The sequence below is a fragment of the Sorex fumeus genome, unplaced genomic scaffold, assembly GCF_029834395.1.
Source record: "Sorex fumeus unplaced genomic scaffold, SorFum_2.1 ptg000128l, whole genome shotgun sequence".
Taxonomy (NCBI): Eukaryota; Metazoa; Chordata; class Mammalia; order Eulipotyphla; family Soricidae; genus Sorex; species Sorex fumeus.
In genome coordinates, this window is record NW_026606185.1 from 38,254,991 (window position 1) to 38,276,980 (window position 21,990).

The window sequence follows — 21,990 nt, forward strand, 5'->3', positions numbered from 1 at the left end:
TAGTTATTACAGAACATTGTGCAGAACATGCCTAGCTCACAGGGTCCATCCGCAGGATGGTTGCCTGTTTTCCTTCCTCAACAGACAGGCTGAGAGACTTCGCCTCTCTCCATCCATGTATGTTCCTTCATCCCTGGAAGGGAAGCTCAAGGCACAATCTACACAGTGAGACCTGGGAAGAAATGCAGGGCAGTGTTTTCAATCCTGTTCTGACAGTGGACCCCTTCTAACTTTGTTTTCTTCCTGAGGGCCTCCATCCTACTGGTTGACTCCCTAGTCTCTCTCAGACTAGGGCCCCCATGGAATCCCAAGGGTTTCAGAGGTAGCCATATGGCTACTGGCTGAGAAATACTACTTTTAGACTTAAAACTGTTTGTTCGAAGGCCCCAGGGAATCCCAAGAGGGCACTGAAAGGCAGAAAAGCCTCCCTGAGACTCAGGCAGGTGGCACTGGCCAAGACCACGAAGAACAATAGGCACCTCAGTAAGTCTGTTTGGGTTGGAAGGTCTGGGAGTATTACCATTGGGAAGGATGGGCCTCTAAGCAGGTGCGCCTGTTAAGCAGAAGGGGAAGTGATGGGCAGAGAGGGTGGGAAGTCTACATCTCCACTCTGGGCAGCAAGTAAAGTCAAGAAAGAAATGGACTACACAATGAAATACTATGCAGCTGTTAAAAAAGATGAAATCATGAAATTTGCATATAAATGGATGGACATGGAAAATATCATGCTAAGTGAAATGAGTCAGAAAGAGAGGGACAGACATAGAAGTAACATAATGGGAGACTAACACCCAAGGATAGTAGAGATAAGGATAGCTCCATGGTTTGGAAGTCAGTCTCACATGCTGGGGGGGGGGGTGGGGGGTGCGCAGGAAAGGAAGCTAGAATAGAGAAGGGACTACTAAGTAAATGATGCTTGGAGGGCTCTCCCGGGATGGGAGATGTGTGCTGAAAGTAGACTATGAACCAAACATGATGGTCACTTAGTACCTATATTGCAAACCATAACACCAAAATGGAGAGAGAGAGAGAGAGAGAGAGAGAGAGAAAGGGAATGTGCCTGCCACAGAAGCAGGGGGGTAATTGGGGTGTGGGTGGCAGGAGGGATACTGGGAACATCGGTGGTGGAGAATGGGCACTGGTGGACAGATGGGTACTCAATCATTGTATGACTGAAACATAATCACGAAAGTTTGTAAGTCTGTAACTATATCTCATGGTGATTCAAAGAAAAGAAAAAGAAAGAAAGGAAGGAAGGAAGGAAGGAAGGAAGGAAGGAAGGAAGGAAGGAGAGAGAGACAGAGACAGAGACAGAGAGAGAGAGAGAGAGAGAGAGAGAGAGAGAGAGAGAGAGAGACGGAGATGATGAACAAAAACTCTGGTATTCCAAGGATGTGGCCATCGAGCCATGAACTGAGCCACATCTTTCCAGTGCTGCATCCTGCCTCTCAAACATGGAGCCTCTTTAAGATGATCCAACTCCAAGTGCTTCTTTTCTTCTAATCCCTCCCTCCATGTTAACCAGTCCTCAGTCTTCCTGTCAAGGAGCTAGGAAGGCTGAGACCCTTTGTCTATCAATGACAGAATACGAGGGAGTGACTGAATGACACTTTCAGTCCAAGAAAGGATCAAGTCCATGAGGCTGGGTTAAAGTAAAATTCTAAAAATTACCCACAATTTCCATATTACTAAACCGCTACTAACACTAAAGGCTTTCAGAATGAGCTGTACCACCAGGAGACTTGAAGCCCTAAGGTGAGGAAAGGCAGGCCTACCACAGAGAGCTGGCCTCTCTTTGCAGAACTAAAAGAGCTGATGTAAGTTCAGAGAAAAGAAACCTGGCATGCTCTCATGCTGGCCAGAACCGTGACTGGAGTCAGCAAGACCTGGGGTCCCTTGGCCCAGCTCTTCGCCCAATATATCGCTTCATCTCTGCAGACAGCAGCCTGCAGGACTCTCGCCTCAGTCAGGCCTACAGATAACTTGGGCATTCTGCCTGTGATTACACAGAAGTTCTTTCTCTTCTGGAAAAAAAAAATGCTCCCTTATAAGAAACAGTAGAGCTGACTCACCCCAAAAACTGCAACGATACTTGAAATAGAAAATATGTGAGATGCAACCTAAATATTCAATTAAGTCAACAAGAGCATTTGATTTTGTAAGACACTGTACATATAGAAAACTTTGTAAAAGAAATATTAAATGAAAAGCAATATAAAAGAATGTGGACTCTATAGTACAGTGGGTAGGATACTTGCTTTACATGCAGCTGACCTGGGCTCAATCCTGGTCCCCAAATAGTCCCCCAATGATCTCTAAGCACAGACCCAAGAGTAAATTCTGAGCACTGCTGGGTGTGATGCCCCCCTCCCCAAAAAACTGATAAAAGCAAACACAACTAGAAGTAAAACTTTTGTGCAAATTTTGCAGATGTGATTAAGGTCTCAGATCAGTATATCTTAAATAAGACATATTCCAGGTGAGCATGATCTAATCACAGACTTTTAAAAAATTCTTTATTTTTTAACTTACTGCCTTGCATGCAGCCGACCTGAGTTCAATTTCTCCGTCCCTCTTAGAGAGCCCGGGAAGATATTGAGAGTATCTCACCTGCACGGCAAAGCCTGGCAAGCTACCTGTGACATATTCGATATGCCAAACACAGTAACAAGTCTCACAATGGAGAAGTTACTGAACCCATTCGAGCAAATCGATGAACAACAGGAGGACAGTGCTACAGTGATCGCCACCAGTGTCAACTTCCCTCCACAAATGCTCCCAGGTTCCATACCCTTCCCCCGCCTCCCGGCCCACCCTAATCCTCAATCCCCCTCCAGTCTGCTCTCTTGACAGGCACATTTCTAAGTTTGGTTGGTAAAGTTTGGGTCTCCTGATTTCAGTGTTGTTAATTCTGTGGTTTGGATATTTGGCACTATCATTCTATAAACCCACCTCTATACCTGAATCCCATGGCCTGGTTCCCGCTGTTTTTCATCTGTCTCTTATTCCCCTCCACTCCACTCCTTCTTTTCTTCTCCTCCCTCTACTCTGGAGCCAAGGTTGGTCTGGGCAACCTCCCTTTAAACCACTGCATTCCCTCATCCAGTTATTCTAAATACCACAAATAAGTGATAGCATCCTGTAGTCATATCAATTTTTAAAATCTGGGCCCAGATGTCAAGAACGAGAGGTCAGAGCTCTACAAAGCATGGGAGAAACTGGACACAAGAGAGCTTCTCCACTCTTTACTGACTGTTAAGACAAAAAAAAAAAAAAGGCCATGTGACATAGAATGTGGACAGTAACTAAGAGGCTACAAAGAGACAGAAACTTCAGTCCTATAGCTGCAGAGAACTGAATCCCAGAACCTTGAATGAATCTAAAGAGAGATTTCCCTCAGAGCCTCCAAATAAGGATTAAGCCTCGCCACCACTTTGATTTCAGCTTTATGATTTCAGACAACCAAACCAGTCAGTAGTGCCAGGACTTCTGACATATGGAATCATGAGCTAATAAAGAGTCGTTATTTAAATCATTAAGTTTGTGGTAATCTGTTATGAAAGCAATAGATAATACACAATCTATTTAAATCATTAAGTTTGTGGTAATCTGCACATTTTCTCTTGCAAGGTTTCTGGGGGTGTAGAGATGAGCTGTAATTCTTTGAAATGTCTTAAGGATATTTGTGGAAATAAAACAGAAATACAAAAATACAATACAATGAATTCTTGCTGATTGAAATGAACTGAAACAGAACAGAAAGGCTGAGTAGAGGACACAGAGATGGGTCACTACAGAAAAATACCAGGCAGCCCTCAAGTTAACACTGTTTTAATCTCTGCATTTGCTGTGGAACAGGGAACTAGAATGGAAAGCTAGTTAGAGCAGTAAAACAATCCAATCCAAACCTCCTTGTGGAAGCAGAAACCAAATGTTTTGCTACTTCATGGGATGCTGAGTATAGGAATGGGGTAGCTGTTTATATACCCTGTTATTAAACAGAGTCTGGGAAGTAGAAAGCATTTTAAAGAACCATTCCATAGAATGCCCTATTTTTTCCAACTTCAGGGTTTGTTGCAGCTACTGAAATGGAGGAGACTTGGGAAAGTGAGAGTTCTAACCCTATCGGAGTTGTGACTTCTGTTCAAGCTGGGTTATTGGAATTTCCAGCATTCAACATAATGTCTACTCTCTGAAGCTTTCTGTTGTGGGAGATGCTATCCTCCAGGGTCAAAAAACAATCATTCCAAGCCAGAGCGATAGTATAGCAGGTAGAGCACTTGCCTTGCACCCTATATGGTGTCTGGAGCACTACCAGGATTAATTCTTGAATGCAGAGCCAGGAGTAACCCCTGAGCATCACTGGGTGTGGCCCCAAAAACAAACAAACAATCATCCCTCCCAATGTGGACTGGTTGCATTTGTCTATTGCAGCACAGCTGTATGTAAAAATCCATATCCTGGAAACAAGATTCAGTAACAACAATCCTGGTAGGGGATTCAAACAAAAAAGAACTCCTACATATTCATTACTTCTTGGAAAAATTAATTTATGTAGGAGAACACAGGCACTTCACAAAAGATATCAGAATGGACAGCACTCATAAAATGGCAACTGGTAGCATGAGTAACCAGAGAAACAAACATTAAAACACTGCACTAGACTTGACTCATTGAATGGCCTACCGATATTGGTAAGGATCTGAAGCTACTGGAATTCCTCTGGTTTACTAGTGAAAATACATAAGTTGGTAACTACTTTGGCAAATGGTGTCTAATGAGTTTTAATAAAGGGGTGCCTTCTTCGGGATCCTGCAATTCTACTACATTCCATTTTCCAAAGAAAAATGAAAATACTTATGTAAAAAGACTTAAAACAAAAATATTTAGAGCAGCTTACATATAAAAGTAAAAAACAAAACCTGTAAACAACTAAAAAGTCTATGTATACTCCCCAAAGCATTATACAGATTCAGTGCTGTCCCTATAAGGATAACCCATGACAGTTATTCAAAGAAATTGATCAATACTCCTGAAATTCATATAGAACAATAAACCCCCACAAATAGCTAACTCAATCCTTGGAAAAAAGATGGGAGGCATCACCTTCCTCAGCTTCAAACTGTACTACATAGAGTTAGTAAATAAAACAGCATGGAATTGGAATAAAGACAGACCCTACCACTGAAATAAAGGTGAATATCCTGACACAGACCCTCAAATATTTGATCACCTAGTCTTTGATAAGAAAGCAAGACAAATGAAGTGGAGCAAAGAAAGTCTCTTCAACAAATGGTGCTGGAAAAAATGGACAGTTATATGTAAAAAAAAAATAAACTCTGACCTCTGTCTAATGCCATGCACAAAAGTCAGGTCAAAATGAATTAAAGACCTCAACATCAGACCTGAATCCATAAGGTACCTGGAAGAAAACGTAGGTAAAATCCTCCATGTCATTGCAGCGAAAGGTATCTTCAAAGATGAAACACCACTGACCAAGCAAGTGAAAGCAAAGGTAAATAATTGGGACTATAATAAACTAGAAGTTTCTGCAAGAGACTTTAGTTTCTTCAAGAGAAACCAAATGACCAAGATACAAAGAAAGCCTACAGAATGGGAAAGTTTATTCACCCAATACCCTTCTGCTAAGGGGATAATATCAAAGATATACAACGCACTGGAAGAACTTTACAAGAAAAAAACATCCAACCCCATCAACAAATGGAGAGAAGAAATGAACAGAAACTTCCTCAAAGAAGAAATACAAATGGCCAAAAGGCACATGAAAAAAATATTCTTCATCACTAATCATTTGATTTGATGCAAATCAAAACAACAATAGATATCATCTCATATCACAGAGACTGGCACACAGCCAAAAGAATAAGAACAACCAGTGCTGGCGTGGATGTGGGGAGAAAGGGGCTCTCTTTCACTGTTGGTGGGAATGCCCACTGGTCCAGTCCTCTTGGAAAATAATAAGGCCATTCCTCAAAAAGCTAGAAATTGAACTCCCATTTGACTCAGCAATACCACTTCTGGGAATATACTCTGGAGGCCCCAAAACACGCAGCAGAAACACTATCTGCAGAAACTCCAACTGTACTTCTACGTTCATTGCAGCACTATTCACAATAATCAGAATCTGGAAACAGCCTGAGTGCCTGTGAACAGATGAATAGATAATGAAACTATGGTACATCTATACAATGGAATATTATGCAGTGATAAGGAAAAATGAAGTCATGAAATTTGATTATAAATGGATGAACATGGAGAGTATCATGCTGAATTAAATTAGTGAGAAGGGGAGAGACAGATACAGAATAACTTCATTCATTTGCGGTATATAATAGTAGAAGACTAATATCCAAAGCCAGGGAAAACAAGGGCTAGGAGGACTAGTCAATGGTTAGAATCTACCACAAGTGTATGTGGGGTAGAGGGTAGGTAAGACAGAGAAGGGACCAATATGACGATAATAGTTGGAAATGATAACAATGGAAAAGAACTGTTAAAAAGTAGGCGTGGGATATACATGACAACCTTTCAGTATCTGTATTGCAAACCACAATATCCAAAGGGAGGGAGGGAGGAAGAGAGAGAGAGAGAGAGAGAGAGGTGATAGGAAGAGAGAGAGAGAGAGAGAGAGAGAGAGAGAGAGGTGATGGGAGGGAAACTGGGGACACTGGTGCTGGGAAATGTACACTGGTAGAGGGATGGGGGTTGGACCACTGTATGACTAAAATTTAATCATGAACAGCTTTGTAAGGTTCTATTTCACAGTGATTCAATTAAAAAAATCTTGGGGAAAAAAGTATACATATTATACATATGTATATACATATATGTATATATATATAGAATGTACCAGGTTTTCTGACTAATAGTATGATTAACTGTCAAAAACAGTTTCACAGAGAAACACAGACAAAGACAAAAGAATACCCTCTGGAACATTCCACTTGTGTTATGTTCCAGAACACAAAGTCAACTTCAAAGAAATGTCGGATGTCAGAATAGGTTTCCTCTAACAGGGAAGGGAAGTCACGAGGGAATTTTTCAGTTATTTTCCTGAACCGACTCTTAGCAGTTTCAGGTGGTGGCCACAAAGGTAGAGACTACGCACATGCCGAGCCACCACCCTTGTTAAGAATTACACATTTTATTGTATGTAATCCTAGTGCCAAAAGGCAATGCTCAATTAAGTACTTACAAAGGAAAAAGGAAAACATTTTACCGGGGCTGGAAAGACAGTACAGCAGATAGGGCGTTCGGCCAAACCGGGTTCAATCCCCTGCACCCGATATAGTCACCCAAGCCCACCAGGAACGGTCCCTGAGCACAGAGCCAGGAGTAAGCCCTGAGCATCATCAGGGTGAGGCCCAAAAACAAACAAACAACAACAAAAAAAACAACAAAAAAGCACTACCAAACTCCCCTAGGAGGAAGCAGCGCCAATATCTCCAAGCCACGTTCAAGGCAAAGGTGCAGGATAGGACAGAGTCACAAGGAACAAACTCGCACCTTTGCCCTCTGAGGGCTCTGAGGAAACGCTGGCAACGTGGAGCCGCGCTGCTCACGCGCCACGAAGACCGCGCCAGGTGCGACGCCCAAGGCTTGACGACCACCAGGAAGCTGATAACATCTCCTAACAACTCCACGAGGAAAACTCAAGCCCACACTGGGACTGAGAAATTGTCGTGAAAGAGGCCTTCCGTATCGGCCCAACGGGCGGTGAAGGAGTCCATCCCTATCAGACCCTCCGCGCCTGAAGACACTTGCTAAAAGTCTGTATACGAGATAAGTTATCATGTCCCTTTTAAAATTTGCTCTAATGTCCCTTTTACAACTTGCTAACTCCCGCTTGACCGAAACTCAGAAAAAAAAAATGAAAAAAAAAAAGGGTCCTGAGCCTCGCTAGGAACTAAAGGCAACCTAGAACGGGAGATTCTCCTCAGGAATCACGTCCTCACCTCAGCTGGGACCCCGCCTAAGGGAGGTTTGGTTTAACCACTTAGCCAAACTGAGCAAAAACCAAACGAGGTTCCCTGGCACCTCTAGCCCGCATCGACCACAAGGTCCCCGGCGCCAGGCTCCCGCGCCGCCCTTCGAGTCCTCGCTCCGCCCCCGCGCGCGGCCCGGCGCACGCGCTTTCGCTCCGCCCACGGCGGGCCCCGTGCACGCGGCTTCGAGCCCCGCGCGGCACTGCGCACGCGCCCTCGCTCCGCCCCGCGCGGCTCTGCGCACGCGCGGGCGCGGCTGCTGGCCAACGTACCTGGGGCAAGCCGGAGGCGGACACTTTCTTCTTCTTACTGGCGCTGTAGAGCCCGGAACCGCTGCCGTTGTGAGAAGGGCTGGCTGGCCTCTTCTTGCTGTTCCGGGCGATTCCCGGGGTGGATGAGGCGGCCACAATTGGTATTTGGGCCGCCATGCCTAGCTGGTTTCCCTCCTCCCCCACCCCCCTCGCTCCCGAGCTGGCCCGGCAACTTCCGGATCGCCCCTACTTCCGCCTTGAAAACCCGGCCTGGACTCTGAGCGTTCGCTGAAGTCCTCGGCCCAATCTAAAAGGCGGAGCCCGGAGCCGTCTGTGCTGCAGGGGGCGGGGATGGGCGTGCGAGGCGGCATCCCGCTGCTCCTGGAGATCAGGCCCACGCCTGGAAATCCCCAGTGTTTGTGCACTAGAAAGCTTCCTTTCTCCTTTTTCTTTTCTGTCTTTCCCTTAAATCGTCAGAAGACCATTGAATCACCTCTCCCACTCAAGATTAGTCACTTGGGATATTTAACAGTAGGTTGCTAGCTTTCCTCCTCCTGTGGAAGAAGCCTGCCTATGGGAAGTGTCAAGTGTGCTTGACTTTCAAGTCACATAACCCCAGGAACCTGTTAGGTAGCTCCCCCGACCTCCCCACCCCGTACTCCGGATGTCTGCAGAGAATATTGGTAAGAGAAATGGGTGCAAAATGGAGTCCTTTATGCCAAGTCTCACGCAGGTTTAATACACAACCTATTTTCCGTTCCGATGTCTTCCAGAGGTGAACATTTTAAGCACCTTCCCCTCCTGCTGACCCCTATGGGAAGATCTTTACCAGGGCCCATCTTTTGCTAATGACCTTGACCTGACCCTTCCCTCCCCGCACTTCTTTCTAGAGTAAGCCCTTGCACTGTGGACGGTCTTCAGAGCACCCCTTGGATAACTAGGTGGGATATTTTCTGGCTCGTGAATCTTTAATTGAGATGAGTTTTGTTTAACAAGATCGAAGGAGTGAAAGTTTAACTTGAGGTTACAGGCAGTTTATAAATTTGCTAAAAGTTATTTAGAAACGTTGGTGGAAAATTTTCCCCACACCACCAACACTGTCTTGTTATTTGCCACATACTACTCTGTGCTTCCTCAGAGCCATTGTAACATAAGCTGCCTGCTTTATAATTGCTTGTTCAATGAGGGAGAGGCCCTCAATATTTTATTCACCTTTCCCTCAGGTTACAGTACCTTGCAAGTCATTGATACAGTGGGACCAAAGAGATGTGACTCCAGTTTGATCCATGGCACCTCAAAGGGTCCCCAGCACCACCTGGAGTGATCTTTGAGTGTCAGCCCAAAGCCAAAACAACATTAATACAGTATAATAATTTTAAAATAAAAGTGAATGAAATTCTGCAGTAAATAGTGGAAGCTACTACTGTGTCCTAATACAGGAAAGCGGCATAGTTGAATCTGGCCATTTGAAGGAAATCAATTGCAAAATGATGCAAGAGAGAGAACAGTTAGGACTAACAATAACTTTCATTTCTCCTTAGTAGAATGGAGTACCAGAGTTGAAATATACCCTCCCATAGCCCAGTCTCCAGACCTAAGCCTAGTTCTCTTCATTCTTATCTCACTGATACAACCAGTCAGAAACTAGGTTTTAATCCTGGCTTCCTGACCTCACCCTGAGTATTGCACCCAGTCTCCATTCCAGTTAGCCACACCTTCATTATGCTTTTTCTATACTACTACACTGGTGAATACATCAGTCCCCAACTGAATCTGAATCCTATCTTTTCCTAATCTCCCTTGACCCAGAACTGAATTTCACAATCACTGCATCACTGTCTTCCCATTGTTCATAGATTGACTCAAGCGGGCGCCAGTAACGTCTCTATTCTTCCAAGCCCTGAGATTTTAGCAGCCTCATCTTACTTGTCTTTTCCCAATGATTGGAGGCTCTTTCAGGGTCAAGGGAATGAGACCTGTAGTCGTTACTGTTTTTGGCATATCAAGTACACCATGGGGAGCTTGTCAGGCTCTGCTCGTGCAGGCAGGATACTCTCCGTAGCTTGCCGGGCTCTCCTAGAGGCATATATTTATATATTTCTCTCTATGATTTGTTGCCTACTGTCTGAAGCCCATCAAGTATGGTGTGGTAGTTAATGAAAATGGGTAGGAAGTGTCTTATAATGTGTCGCGCGATCACAAAGCAGCTGCGTGGTCCAGAAAGCAGCCTGGAGCATGGCGGCGGTTGGGTAGTAGAGGTCAGGTGCCGGGGCTGGGTCCCTTGGGGCGGGGAGGGCTCTCACCCACCCCACTCTGGGGCACCCTGAGTGAAAACAGTCTGGCGTGGAGAACTTCACAATAATTGACTGAATAAACTTTCTAATTTACAAATCTCATCTTGCTACTTTATTATATTTAGAGCCCTTTTACCTTGATATGGCAGGTCCCTTTAAACAGTTACCAGAATTGTTAAGTACTGGGTGCCAGAGCACTCAATGATAGTCATAGCTTATAGATATCACCAAATGATGGCCAAAAGAATGAGAGAAATATGAATATCTCAGTTAGGGCAAAATGCTTTGACTAGGGAGAAATCTGTTTTGCATTGCCCTTGGTGGTGCCAATCACCACATACATAACTTACAAACTCTGGTATCTATTGCTTCAAGTCATCACCAGTGATTATTGTCACTTGTTGAAATAAAGTCTGTGCCTCTCCTAGGTTCTCTCCCCAGTTATTCCTGAGAACCTGAAGGACATGTCTCATCTCTGCCGTGACCCAAACTCTCTCACATGCTGCCCCTCTGGCCTCTTCACTGGCACCTGCTGTTTCGATGTCTCTCATGAATGCCACACATCCTTTGGGGAAGTTAGCAAAGGACAGCTGTCCTTGCAAAACTGTCCCATATTGTTTCAGACATAAAGACCTACTTTATTGAAGCAAATCTCAGGAAGCACAGTGGCTCTCTGGGATCAGGCTGCTGGATGGAAGTGGGTGTCTATCTTGTGGTAACTGTGTGAGTGTGACAACTGTCACTCTCTGTGTAAACAACAGCTGATCCTGTGAATATGGGACTCCTCTTTGGGAAGAAGCCTTGAAACTACTATCCAGACCCTCAGAATTCCCTGGCTCACACTCACCACAAAAGGATGAACGGTGTGTAGAGAGGAAATGCAGCACAGCATAAAAGACTGCAGAGAAGCCCATGGTATCCCCAGCGATAGCCAGAGACCTACAGAATACGAGGGCAGTTCTTAGTGGTCGTGATGGTGGAGATAACTTCTCTTTCCTTGGATATCACTCTCAGGAACGCCTCTGATCTCTGTTCTCACTTTTTTAAGCCATGTTCCTCAAGGAGGCTCTCACAGAAGCCTGTTTCCTTCAGCACACACCACATCATATAGGTACGTGCCTGTGGTTTGTAAGGGTGTTTGAGCAGAGGTGGGTTCTCCTTTGCCACTGTTTCCTGAACATTGCAGGGCCTTGGTGTGATGATCTGCAGAGCTGCCATGTGTTTTACATAACCACTAGCTAGAACAGTGTTACTCAACCTTTTTCTGACTGTGACTCCCTTTTGCCCATGTTCCCTTCTCCTGTCCTGCTCCATCTTACCAGTTGGTCTCCTGATGTTGCACTGTGGGCCCCCATTTACATAGTTTTCACTTGTGGCCCCTACGAAATATTCTGGGAGTCCTTAGGAAAGTAGATGATTCCTAATTGAGAAATGCTGGTCTAGAACAAAAGTTCCCAAATTTAATTATCTTTCCACTCCCTTTTCAGAAAAATCATCACTGCTCCCCCCCCCCCCCCACACACACACCAGTTGCATCTCAGGTTACTATTACCCTCAGACTTGTCCTGGCAACCCAAAGTGGTGGTACAGCCCACCCTGGGGAAAACTGATCTAGAAGGAAAGACCAGGCCAGTAGTGTATACCAGGACCAAAGCCCACAGTGTCCCTGGCAGCAGACATCACCATTTTTGGAGATTCTGGGGTCCCAGCATCCAGGGCATGTTGTAGAAGCAGGGTTGCCCCCAGTGCTAAAGAGTAGGATCAGAAGAGGGCCATCCTGGGTAGGTTAGGGACTCCCCTGGTTACTGGGGTTCGAGTCCTCAGGAAGGATCAGATGAGGCGAGTGAATGAAATCTGGGGTAGTCCATTTTACCTGGAAATGGGGGAGCATGAGAGGGAAAGTGGAGATGAGCTAGCAGGAAGTTGTGGCTTCCATTTTGCAGCCCAGGTTTCCTCAGTGAAGGGGATATAGAAGCTACGGGAAGAGGGAGAAGGCGAAGGAAATTTTGGGAAAGTCGATGTTCAACAGACAGGGCTGAGAAGAATCTGTAAGAATCTGGAGGTGCCAGAGTTCTGCCATGTGCACTTAAGCAGAGCATTACTCAGCTCCAGGATGCACTGTCTGCCTCGACTGAGTGGCAACCCCTTCAGCTGGGCCTTACCCCTTTTCCACAGCCACACCTATCATCCCCATGCTCATGCCATCTCTTCTCTAAAATTTGATCTTAAAGGTTGATCTTACTCTGCAAAGTCTCGCTAAGAGAAAATTGCATTAGAGCCCCTTTGCTTGCTGGGATTACATCTTAAATTATGCATGTGATGTAAACACTAATTTAACATTACAAATATGTCCCCAAAAGACTGACATTTGTCTTTCCAAATAGTGGGATATCACTCTTAATTTCTGAAAGCCAGAATCAGGTGTTCCAGCTGGTATTTTCTCCATCCTTGTTTCCCACCCTCTGACAGCCCCTCTGAACACTGGTCCTTTCTCCTCTCTCACCAGAGGCCCCACCCATTACTCAAGATGAATTATTATTTTAACACTTACTCTGTGCATACCATAAAGAAAATAAAAAACAAATGTAATTACTATAATTCTTCCATCTCTGAGATTTTGTCCTGATTTTGCTCTCCCCAAACCTCAAATTTGCTAATCTCCAGGTGTGACAACACCTGCTTTCTTAAACTGTCAGCCTGCTTTGATTTTTTCCCCTATATCATGGTTCCAGCCCTGCTGCTATGCTGCTATGTTGATATGACTTTTTGTTGTCCTCAGCAGTGCTTGCCCTTGAAGATAATTCAGAGAAAATCAGTCCCCAAACAATGGGGCAGAGTTGGTGAAATAGCACAGTGGTAGATGCATATGTCTACCCATGCATTACACAGTGCTACATGCCCCGCCACCCCTCACGCCCCTCCGCCAGCATATTTTGGAGTAGCCCAAGTGCCACCATACAGCACTCCAGGGTGTGGCCTTCATGGCCCCCAGCACTAAATTCCCATGGCTGAGCATGAAATGTCACCAACTTGGGACCATCAGCAGGAGTGACCTTGCCCCTTCCCACCAGCACTGCTGGTGTCACCCCTGTTTTTTAGAAAATGCTCTGGGCAAGTTGTTTATGGAATGAAATGGGTGAATGAATGATATAGAGGCTGAGATTATTAATTTTTTTTAGGAGGGAGGGGTGTGCATACCTGGCTATGCTCAGGACTTACTCCTAGCTCTGTGCTCAGGAATCATTCCTGGTGGAACTTGAGGGATCATATGGGGTGCTGAGGATCAAACCCGGATCTGCACTTGCAAAGCAGTGCCTTAACCCCCTACCTTCTCTCCTATCACTCTGCCCTGACATGTTCATATTTTAATCTGGAAAAGAAATCTTCAAAAGGCTGAGAAATTGAGCTTTCCAGAGTGCCAATCACCTAGATACCCTTGCCCTAGGCAAGGAATCCAACCAGGACAGTTCTAAGAGTGTGCCCAGCCCTAGGGACACCAGGCAGGGCTAGAAGATTAGGAGGCCTGGTAAGCAAGGGAGAAAGACCTGTTCTGAGTGAGGGACAGTGTTAGCTACCTTATTGCCCAGTAGGAAAGAGGCAGGGGAAGACAGAGGTCTATGGGACACAGAAGTCCATAGCAACCTCTTGGTTTCCTGAGGATCTATCTTACTGTTGTTTGGAAGAGCAAAAAATGAAATGGATGTCTTTGCTCTCAGTATTTTAGAAAGCCATTCATCATTCATGCTATAAAACTGCTATTGTGCCCTACGACCCATCTCCTTTGCTTTTTAACTCACGAACACTTAATTGCTAAATGGTTAGTTTCTGAATAAATCCAGCTGTCATGCCCTCCTCTGCCCTGCATCTCACTTTTCCCCAGAGGTCTTAGATGGGCACACACACACACACACACACACACACACACACACACACACACACCCTACACCCCAGCTTAGCCTTAGCAATGCTGCAGCAATATTAGGCGTAATCCATGGACCTGTATGGAGGATGAGTTCTGGCATCCTCCTTAGCCCATGTTCACTTCTGCAATTTCCTCATCCTGTTGTGGGACTCTTTCTGAAATGTTCTATGAGTTTGCCATAAAGAGACATACTTTTTGAAGGTTGGTGAATCAGTGTGAATTAAACACATGAACATCTGTACTCTTAATATAAGGAAGTTCTTATGAGGTATAGCTGCTGTGTTTTGTTTTGGGTTTGTTTGTTTGTTTTGGTTTGGTTTTGGAGACATGCCTTGCATTGCTCAGGCTTGCTCTTGGCTCTGTGCTCAGGGATCACTCCGATGGGACTTGGTAGACTAAATGTGGTACTGGGGGGCGAACCCCAGTCAAGTACATGCAAGGAAAGAGCTTTACTCCCTATATTATCTCTTCAGTCTTATTGGTAGTGGTGAAAGCATTAAATTAATGCTCCTCTATTAAATGACCCTCCATTTTAATATGCAGTTTTAGTCTGACTCGTTTCTTCTATTGAAGGGTTGGATGTATACATCTTTTCTGGCACAACCATATACTTAGCATATTTTCTGTTTTTAATGTGCCATAAACTTAAGTGACAGATTTCAAAGGGTGTTAGAAGTATGTCTAAAATCATCACAATTCTATGAGTAAGGCCCTATTGCAGACAATGGGTGTCTAGGAATCAAGTGCTTCAGTGTGTGAACTTTAGAAAATTTATTTGGTTGGTCAGTGACTTTTTTTTGTCTTATTTTGTTCTGTTTTTTAATCTTTCCCAGATGTGCCCAGGGATTTCTCCTGGTTCTGTGCTCAGGAATCACTCCTGTTGGCCTCGGGAGATCATATGTGGTGCCAGGGATGGAACCCAGGTCACCTGCATGCAAGTACCCTTCCTCCTGCTGTACTATCACTTTGGCCAACCAAGGGTGTTTTTTTTTTTTTAAATCCTTCTAATATTTGGCACAGTTTCCTCACCTAAGATGTATTGGCCAATCTGATTTACTTGAAATTTTTTTAGAACAAGCATTTTTATTAAAACATAACTCAGACACAGAAATCTCACAAATTATAGTGCATAGTCTGATGACTTTTTATTTTTTTTATAAAGTGAACATTCTTGGTAATTCAGGTCAAGAAAGAACATTATTGGCTCCTGAAAAGCCTCTATTTTATGTCCAGTGTTTATCCCTTCTACATCCTAGAGCTTACCATTATTTTGAATTTCAAAACCAGGCATTCCTTCTGAATATTTTATAATTACAATACACACATTGTTTTTCTTTTATGTGCCTATTCTGTGGTGATATTCATCTTTATTTTAGGGGCTGCTTCCCCTTCAGTGCTATGGGGACACAGGGGTAACCACAGGAAATACTTAGCCTAGTCTTACGGGCTTGACGTTTAGTGCTTAGATCCAGTGATATAGGGCTCTTCGAACTCAGCAGCACCCAAAGCCACCAGCGATACATCTGATGGTACTGGGGGAGGGAAGGGACATGCAGTGTTGGAGATTGAACTCAGGGCCTCTTGCATAGTAGATATGTAATCCATTTAAGTAATATCCCCAACCCAAAGCCTCATCTTTGAATTATGTAGCAGTGCTTCATTTTCGTTGCTGTAGTTTTTCCATGTGAGAATGCATACAACTTATCTATTCTTCTGGTTTTTGGGTCATACCTGGCTGTGCTCAGGGATTTCTCCTGGTTCTGTACTTAGGGATCATTCCTTCAGATGCTCAGGAGTGTTGTGGATCAAACTCATGTTGGCCAGGTAATGGCAAGCACCTTGCCCACTACTGTGTTTCCAGTTCTTACATATATCTTTCATTCCAACACACATAAACATATTTCTTTTGGGTTATGCCAAGAATGAAATTGCTGGGTCATAGCTTTGGATTAAAACCTCCAACCAGTTTTAGTAAGTGATCATACAAATGTGCCTTTGCATTACCAACAAGTGAGACTTTCAATTATTCAAGACTATAAAGGCATTGTTTTTATTGAACTTTATAATGAATAGCTATGTTTGCCAGTAAGTCCCACTGGCAAAAGAAGAGGCAGTTCAATATGACAGAAATAACACTGAAGTGAATCTTCAAGCAATGCATGCAATTGTTCTGGACCATTAAATTATTTATGAAGCGGTGCTGATCTCCATGAAAGTCTTGGCTTGTTTTTTGATTTTCCACGAGAAATTCTTCATTCATTATATACTTTCTGGTTCCTCTCTGTCTAGATTCACATAAGGTCTTTGAATGAGTAGGTAGGAAATGAGCAAAAGAAATTTTCAGAAAGAGTCAATGTACCAGAGTGGTGTTAAATTTGTTCCTGGTAGCAAGGTTGAACTGGCAGAACAATTGGAATCCAGAGGGAACAAGGACAAGGTTGTGCCTAGCCAGTGTGGGGAGACATGTCCCAACCCTGCCATCTCTGCTGTTTTCTTCCTCATTCAAGTCTGGACTGGAGCACAGGATAGTGACGCTTGTGGTAACACTCAAGTCCTCACTGCAAGAAAATCTTGTTGCATGAGGACCTGACATTTTCATCTGCTGAGGAAAGAGAGCGCCAAGCCCAAGAAGGGGTTCAGATGGAGGATCACCGTGGCTATGGTTACTGATGATAATAAGAGAAGAGGCAATTGCTAGTTTTTCATCTTTCCTAGTTATTTTATTTTAATAACCACTAAGAGCATGAACCGATAAGATAGAACAGTAAGTAATTCACTTTCTTTGCATGCAACTTACTTGATTCACTTCCTAGCACCCATGTGGTCCCTTGAACCCCAGCAGGAGTAATCTTTGAGTGTAGGGCCAGGAATAAACCCTGAGCACCACTGGTGTAGCCCCAAAACAGAAAAACAAAAAACAGCTAAAGAACCTCAAAAACACTTTTATTAGATTCTACGATACAGCATCCAGGACCCAAACGTAGATCTGCCTCCCCTCCTCTCCCGACTCCCACCCAAGGACATGTCTATCTTATTTTCAGAAGTGACACAGCTTCCCAAAACCATGCAAGGTATGAAGAAGGACTGACTAATTGAGTGGTAGAGGGTCAGGCCCCTATAGTTCCATTATCCAAAGTTCTATCTAACAGGACAACTATTTGTTCCCAGTCCTGGAATGTAATGGTTCATGACTCCTCAGTTAAAGACTAAAATGCATCCATCCGGAGACCTCACAGGTATGCATTTTGAAAGTAATGGAAATCTGCTTGCCCACACCTTCCCATTAACACTGACACGTGTCACAGATACACTCAGTGTCATCTTCCTTATCCCCTCAATCCTGCTGCTCCCCTGTGACTGACTAGACCAGCTGGCTTTTGTATCACTGAGCCCTCCTGGCCAGTGAGGGGCCCACTGTGAAACTCCCATGCCTGCCTCCCTCACCCCTGCCTCATGTTGCCCCTCAGTATAATCTCCCACAAGGTTGCTTCCTTCTCTTATGATTCTTTCATCCTCTACATCCGCTACAGGACAGACAGTGTGGGAGGAGGGATTCAGGGCAGAAGAACATGGATAGAAGCTTCAAACTCCTGATCATTTTCCTCTGAAAAGGAATCTTTAGGACAGTGCAGAGCTCCCAAAGGTCATCCAAGGAAGCAGAATAATAAGATCTGATCCAGTGTCCTGTCTCTTTTTTCCCAAGAACAACCATGCCCAGTACTGCCTCCCACAAGGGAAGAAGTGGGGGCTCAACACCAACCAAACTGGCTGCAAACACAACATGCACTGGTCTGATGTTGGTCCTGCTACAACACAGAAGTTGCAGAGTTACATATTTAACTAAAAGGCAAATCCTTCCTATACTGTATCTTGCTCCTCAGATTCCATTCCCTCAGGCCTACCTGTTGACCTTCTCAGCAGGTCACATTATCTCCCTCAACATGAATGTGGAAAAACCAGATGCTGGGATGGCCCTTTACCACTGACAAGCTCTTCCTCAACTATATTGATTCCATTCCGGCTCTGGCTCCACCACAAGCTTGCTTTCCCAAACGTCCCATCTCTTAGGAAACTGTCTTCTAAGAAAACTAAAAATAGAATGAAATTATGATTTTCTTCCCCAAGAAAGAGAATACTTGAAAGTTGCATAGCTACCTGGTGGTTAACCTGGATTGCATCAGCAGCTTATCTGACTTTAGCTCAGATGCCGAGGAACAGCTGAGGTGTTTTTCCAGGAGGGCCTTGACTCCTTCTCAGGTCAAGCTGAGCCCCTCAAAACTTTGCTCCTTCTTCCTCACTTTTTATACTAACCAGAATCTCCAGTATAATGTTGGAGGGTAGGAGAAGTGAAACCAAATGATCCTATTATGTTCCAGATCCTAGAAAAAAGCATTCCTCTTTGACCACTAAGTATGATGTTGGCTGTGGGTTTTTCATAAATGCCGTTCAGCAGAGTGAGGAAGTTCCCTTCTATTCCTAGTTTACTGAGAGTTTTTAATTAGGAAGGGAGGTAGAATTTTGTTAAATGTTCACTCTGAATAAGAGCTGAGTGTTGAAAGGAGGTAAAGGGATATACATGAAAACCCTTCAGTACCTGTAGTGCAAACCATAGTGCTCAAGAGGAGAGAGAGAGAGAGAGAGAGAGAGAGAGAGAGAGAGAGAGAGAGAGAGAGAGAGAGAGAATGTCATAGAGGCAGGATGTGGGGGTGATGGTGGGATGGAAATTTGGGACATTGGTGGAGGGAAATGATGTACACTGGTGAAAGGATGGTATTGGAACATTGAACGACTGAAACCCAATCATGAACAGCTTTGTAACTCTATCTCACAGTGACTGAAGAAAAAATGTGCTCAGGGCTGGAGTGATACCACAGCCCAAAAAGAAAAAAAAAGTGGTCATATTTTTTCTGCATCTATTATTAAGATAATATAGTTTCCTTTTCAGTCTGTATATGTGGTTAATTAGATTGAATGTTTTTTTTTACCATTTCCCCCATTATTTTTTAATTTAAATTTTGTTAAGGGAGCCATACCTCACATTGCTCAGGGCTTATTCTTAGGTATGTGCTCAAGATTCATTCCTGCTGGTGCTTGGGGAACCAGATGTGATATAAAGCCAAGGAAATAAAGCCAAGGTCTGCTGTGTGCAGGACCAGAGCCTCAACTCCGGTATTATCTCTTTGGCCCTATCTTAAATTTTTATTGTGGTGTAGAAAATATGGCTCCATTAGTATTGACATTTATAGTTTTGAAGTGCAAAATTATTTGACCTTCTCCACCACCAGAGTGTTCAAGATCTTCTACCACAATCCTTATGTCACTTCTAGTCTGTCTATTCTGCCCTTCTCTCCCTGCTGCTTTAGATTGTGTGGGTTTTGAAAGTTAAACCAACTCTGAATTTCTGGGGGTAGATCCCACTTGGCTCTAATGGCATTCATTTCTTTTTATTATATTATTGAACTTTATTTGCTAAATCATGTGTCTAAATTTGGGTATCTCTGTTCAAGAGATAATAGTCTGACATTTCTCTTCTTGTGGTACCTTTGGTTTTGATGTGAGGGTAACACTTGGCCTCATAGATAAACTCAAAATTACTTCCTCTGTAATTCTGAGGAAAACTATGTATCATTTCTTTCACAAATATTTGGTTGAGTTCACTAGTAAAGCTTTTCATGGTTATCCTGAGGCTCCTTGGCTGTGATTTTTTTAATTAAAAATTTTTTTTCTTTATTAAAAAACTGTGAGTTACAAAGTTGCTGATAGTTGAATTTTAGGCATATTATATTTCAACACCAATCCTACCACCAGTGCCAACTTCCCTCCACCAGGTGCCCATATTCCCTCCTCACCCCAAACCCCAACCATATCCCCGCTTATGATTTTTTCCTATTTAAATACAGGAAAAGTCAACTGACAAGCCCGGGTGCTCTTATCAGCATCAGCATCCTTACTAGCCCTAAGCAGCAGGTATCGTCATCATTGGTTATCCTCCTGCTGGCTCTCAAGCAGCTAGAACTGGCATCTGATCAAAGCACTTGTGGGGTTGAATTCATGAGTTTCTCTTTTACTGTACCCGGATATTCCAGAACCAATGGCTTCTGCAAATTGCCACTTAATCGAATTAGAATTAGATTCTGAGAATCTTCCCAGTGGCTTGATGGTGTTTTCAGATCTCACTGTTTCTCCAGCTGCCTCAGGCAGGACCTTCAGTCAGCCCAGTTGGTTTGCATTTCTCACTCTGTCCCAGGGTCTCATTGCCTTCACCCCTCACCCAGCTTATCCTTTCCATCATTTCAGGCCTAGCTTCTGTTGGTTCCAACTTCCCTGAGAACCTGTCAACACCATGGGGGGGCTGTCTCTGAATTCCTGTCACCCTGTCAGCCAGCCCTTTGTTGAATTCTTCCAGTGTTATTTTCTTCCTGATTTTTTTTGGGGTGGAGGCTTTTTGGGTTACACCCAGCGGTGCAAAGGGGTTACTCCTGGCTCATGCACTCAGGAATTACTCCTGTCGGTGCTCAGGGGACCATATAGGATGCTGGAAATCGAACCCAAGTCGGCTGCGTGCAAGGCAAACGCTCTACCCGCTGTGCTATCGCTCCAGCCCCTTCTCCCTTATTTTTATATATGTGTTTCTCTTAATTACAAATGACCTGGCTTATATTGCCTCAAAACACCTGAAGGTGAGGTGGATTAATTTAAGAGCAGTCATTAGAGCATAGGACAAAAGAATTTCTAATTTCCTGGTGCCTGATCATTCAGAGGTCCCCACTCCAAAACAAATAACAAGAAAAATGTCCTGTCGGGGCTGGAGCAATACAACAGCGGTAGGGCATTTGCCTTGCGCTCAGCCAGCCCAGCCGTGCCGGGTTCGATTCCTCTGCCCCTCTCGGAGAGCCCAGCAAGCTACCGAGAGTATCTCACCCCCAAGGCAAAGCCTGGCAAGCTACCCATGATGTATTCAATATGCCAAACACAGTAACAACAAGTCTCAAAATGGAGACGTTACTGGGCCTACTCAAGCAAAATCGATGAACAACAGGAGGACACTGCTAATGTCCTGTCATAAACAACTTTCTCTCACAAATGGTTGCCTATGTTAAATGTTGGATCTGGGTACCTCCTAAACATTACTTGGTTTTCTTTTTTTTTTCCTTTTTTTATTTTATAAAGTAGCTCACAATATTTGATTACATTTAATATTTGAACACCAATCCTGCCACCATACACCTTCCCACCACCATACTTCGAATGTTTCCATCCTGAACCCCAACCTCTGCCCCAAAGCAGAACCGAAATAATTTAATTTGTATTGTTTGTTATGATAAACCACTGAAAATGCTCCAAACAAGTTTCCTTAGAGGAAAGAGTGTGAAGATTGTTGCATTTCACCCAGGAGCCATTAAGCCCTACTATTGCTTGGTTTTCTTTTGTTCCTCTTCTTCTCCCTTCCCTCTGTCACTATTACTGTTGAAGTCATGCACATGTAGTTGTATCCACACACTTGAGTCACACTCAAA

General features: G+C 44.0%; 1 protein-coding gene across 2 annotated transcripts in view; it reads right to left on the minus strand.

Annotated features, from left to right (window-relative positions):
* Positions 1-8,496, minus strand: part of INO80C (INO80 complex subunit C) — a 31,217-nt gene extending 22,721 nt beyond the window's left edge. Inside the window, exon 1 of one of the 2 annotated variants that reach the window (XM_056138196.1) lies at positions 8,279-8,496. In XM_056138196.1, coding sequence (XP_055994171.1) covers positions 8,279-8,434 — 156 coding nt within the window. In that variant the 5' untranslated portion in view covers positions 8,435-8,496. Of the gene's footprint in view, positions 1-8,075; positions 8,196-8,278 lie in introns of those variants that run through there. The other variant, XM_056138197.1, reaches the window with a different exon arrangement.
* Positions 8,497-21,990: the final 13,494 nt, after the last annotated feature.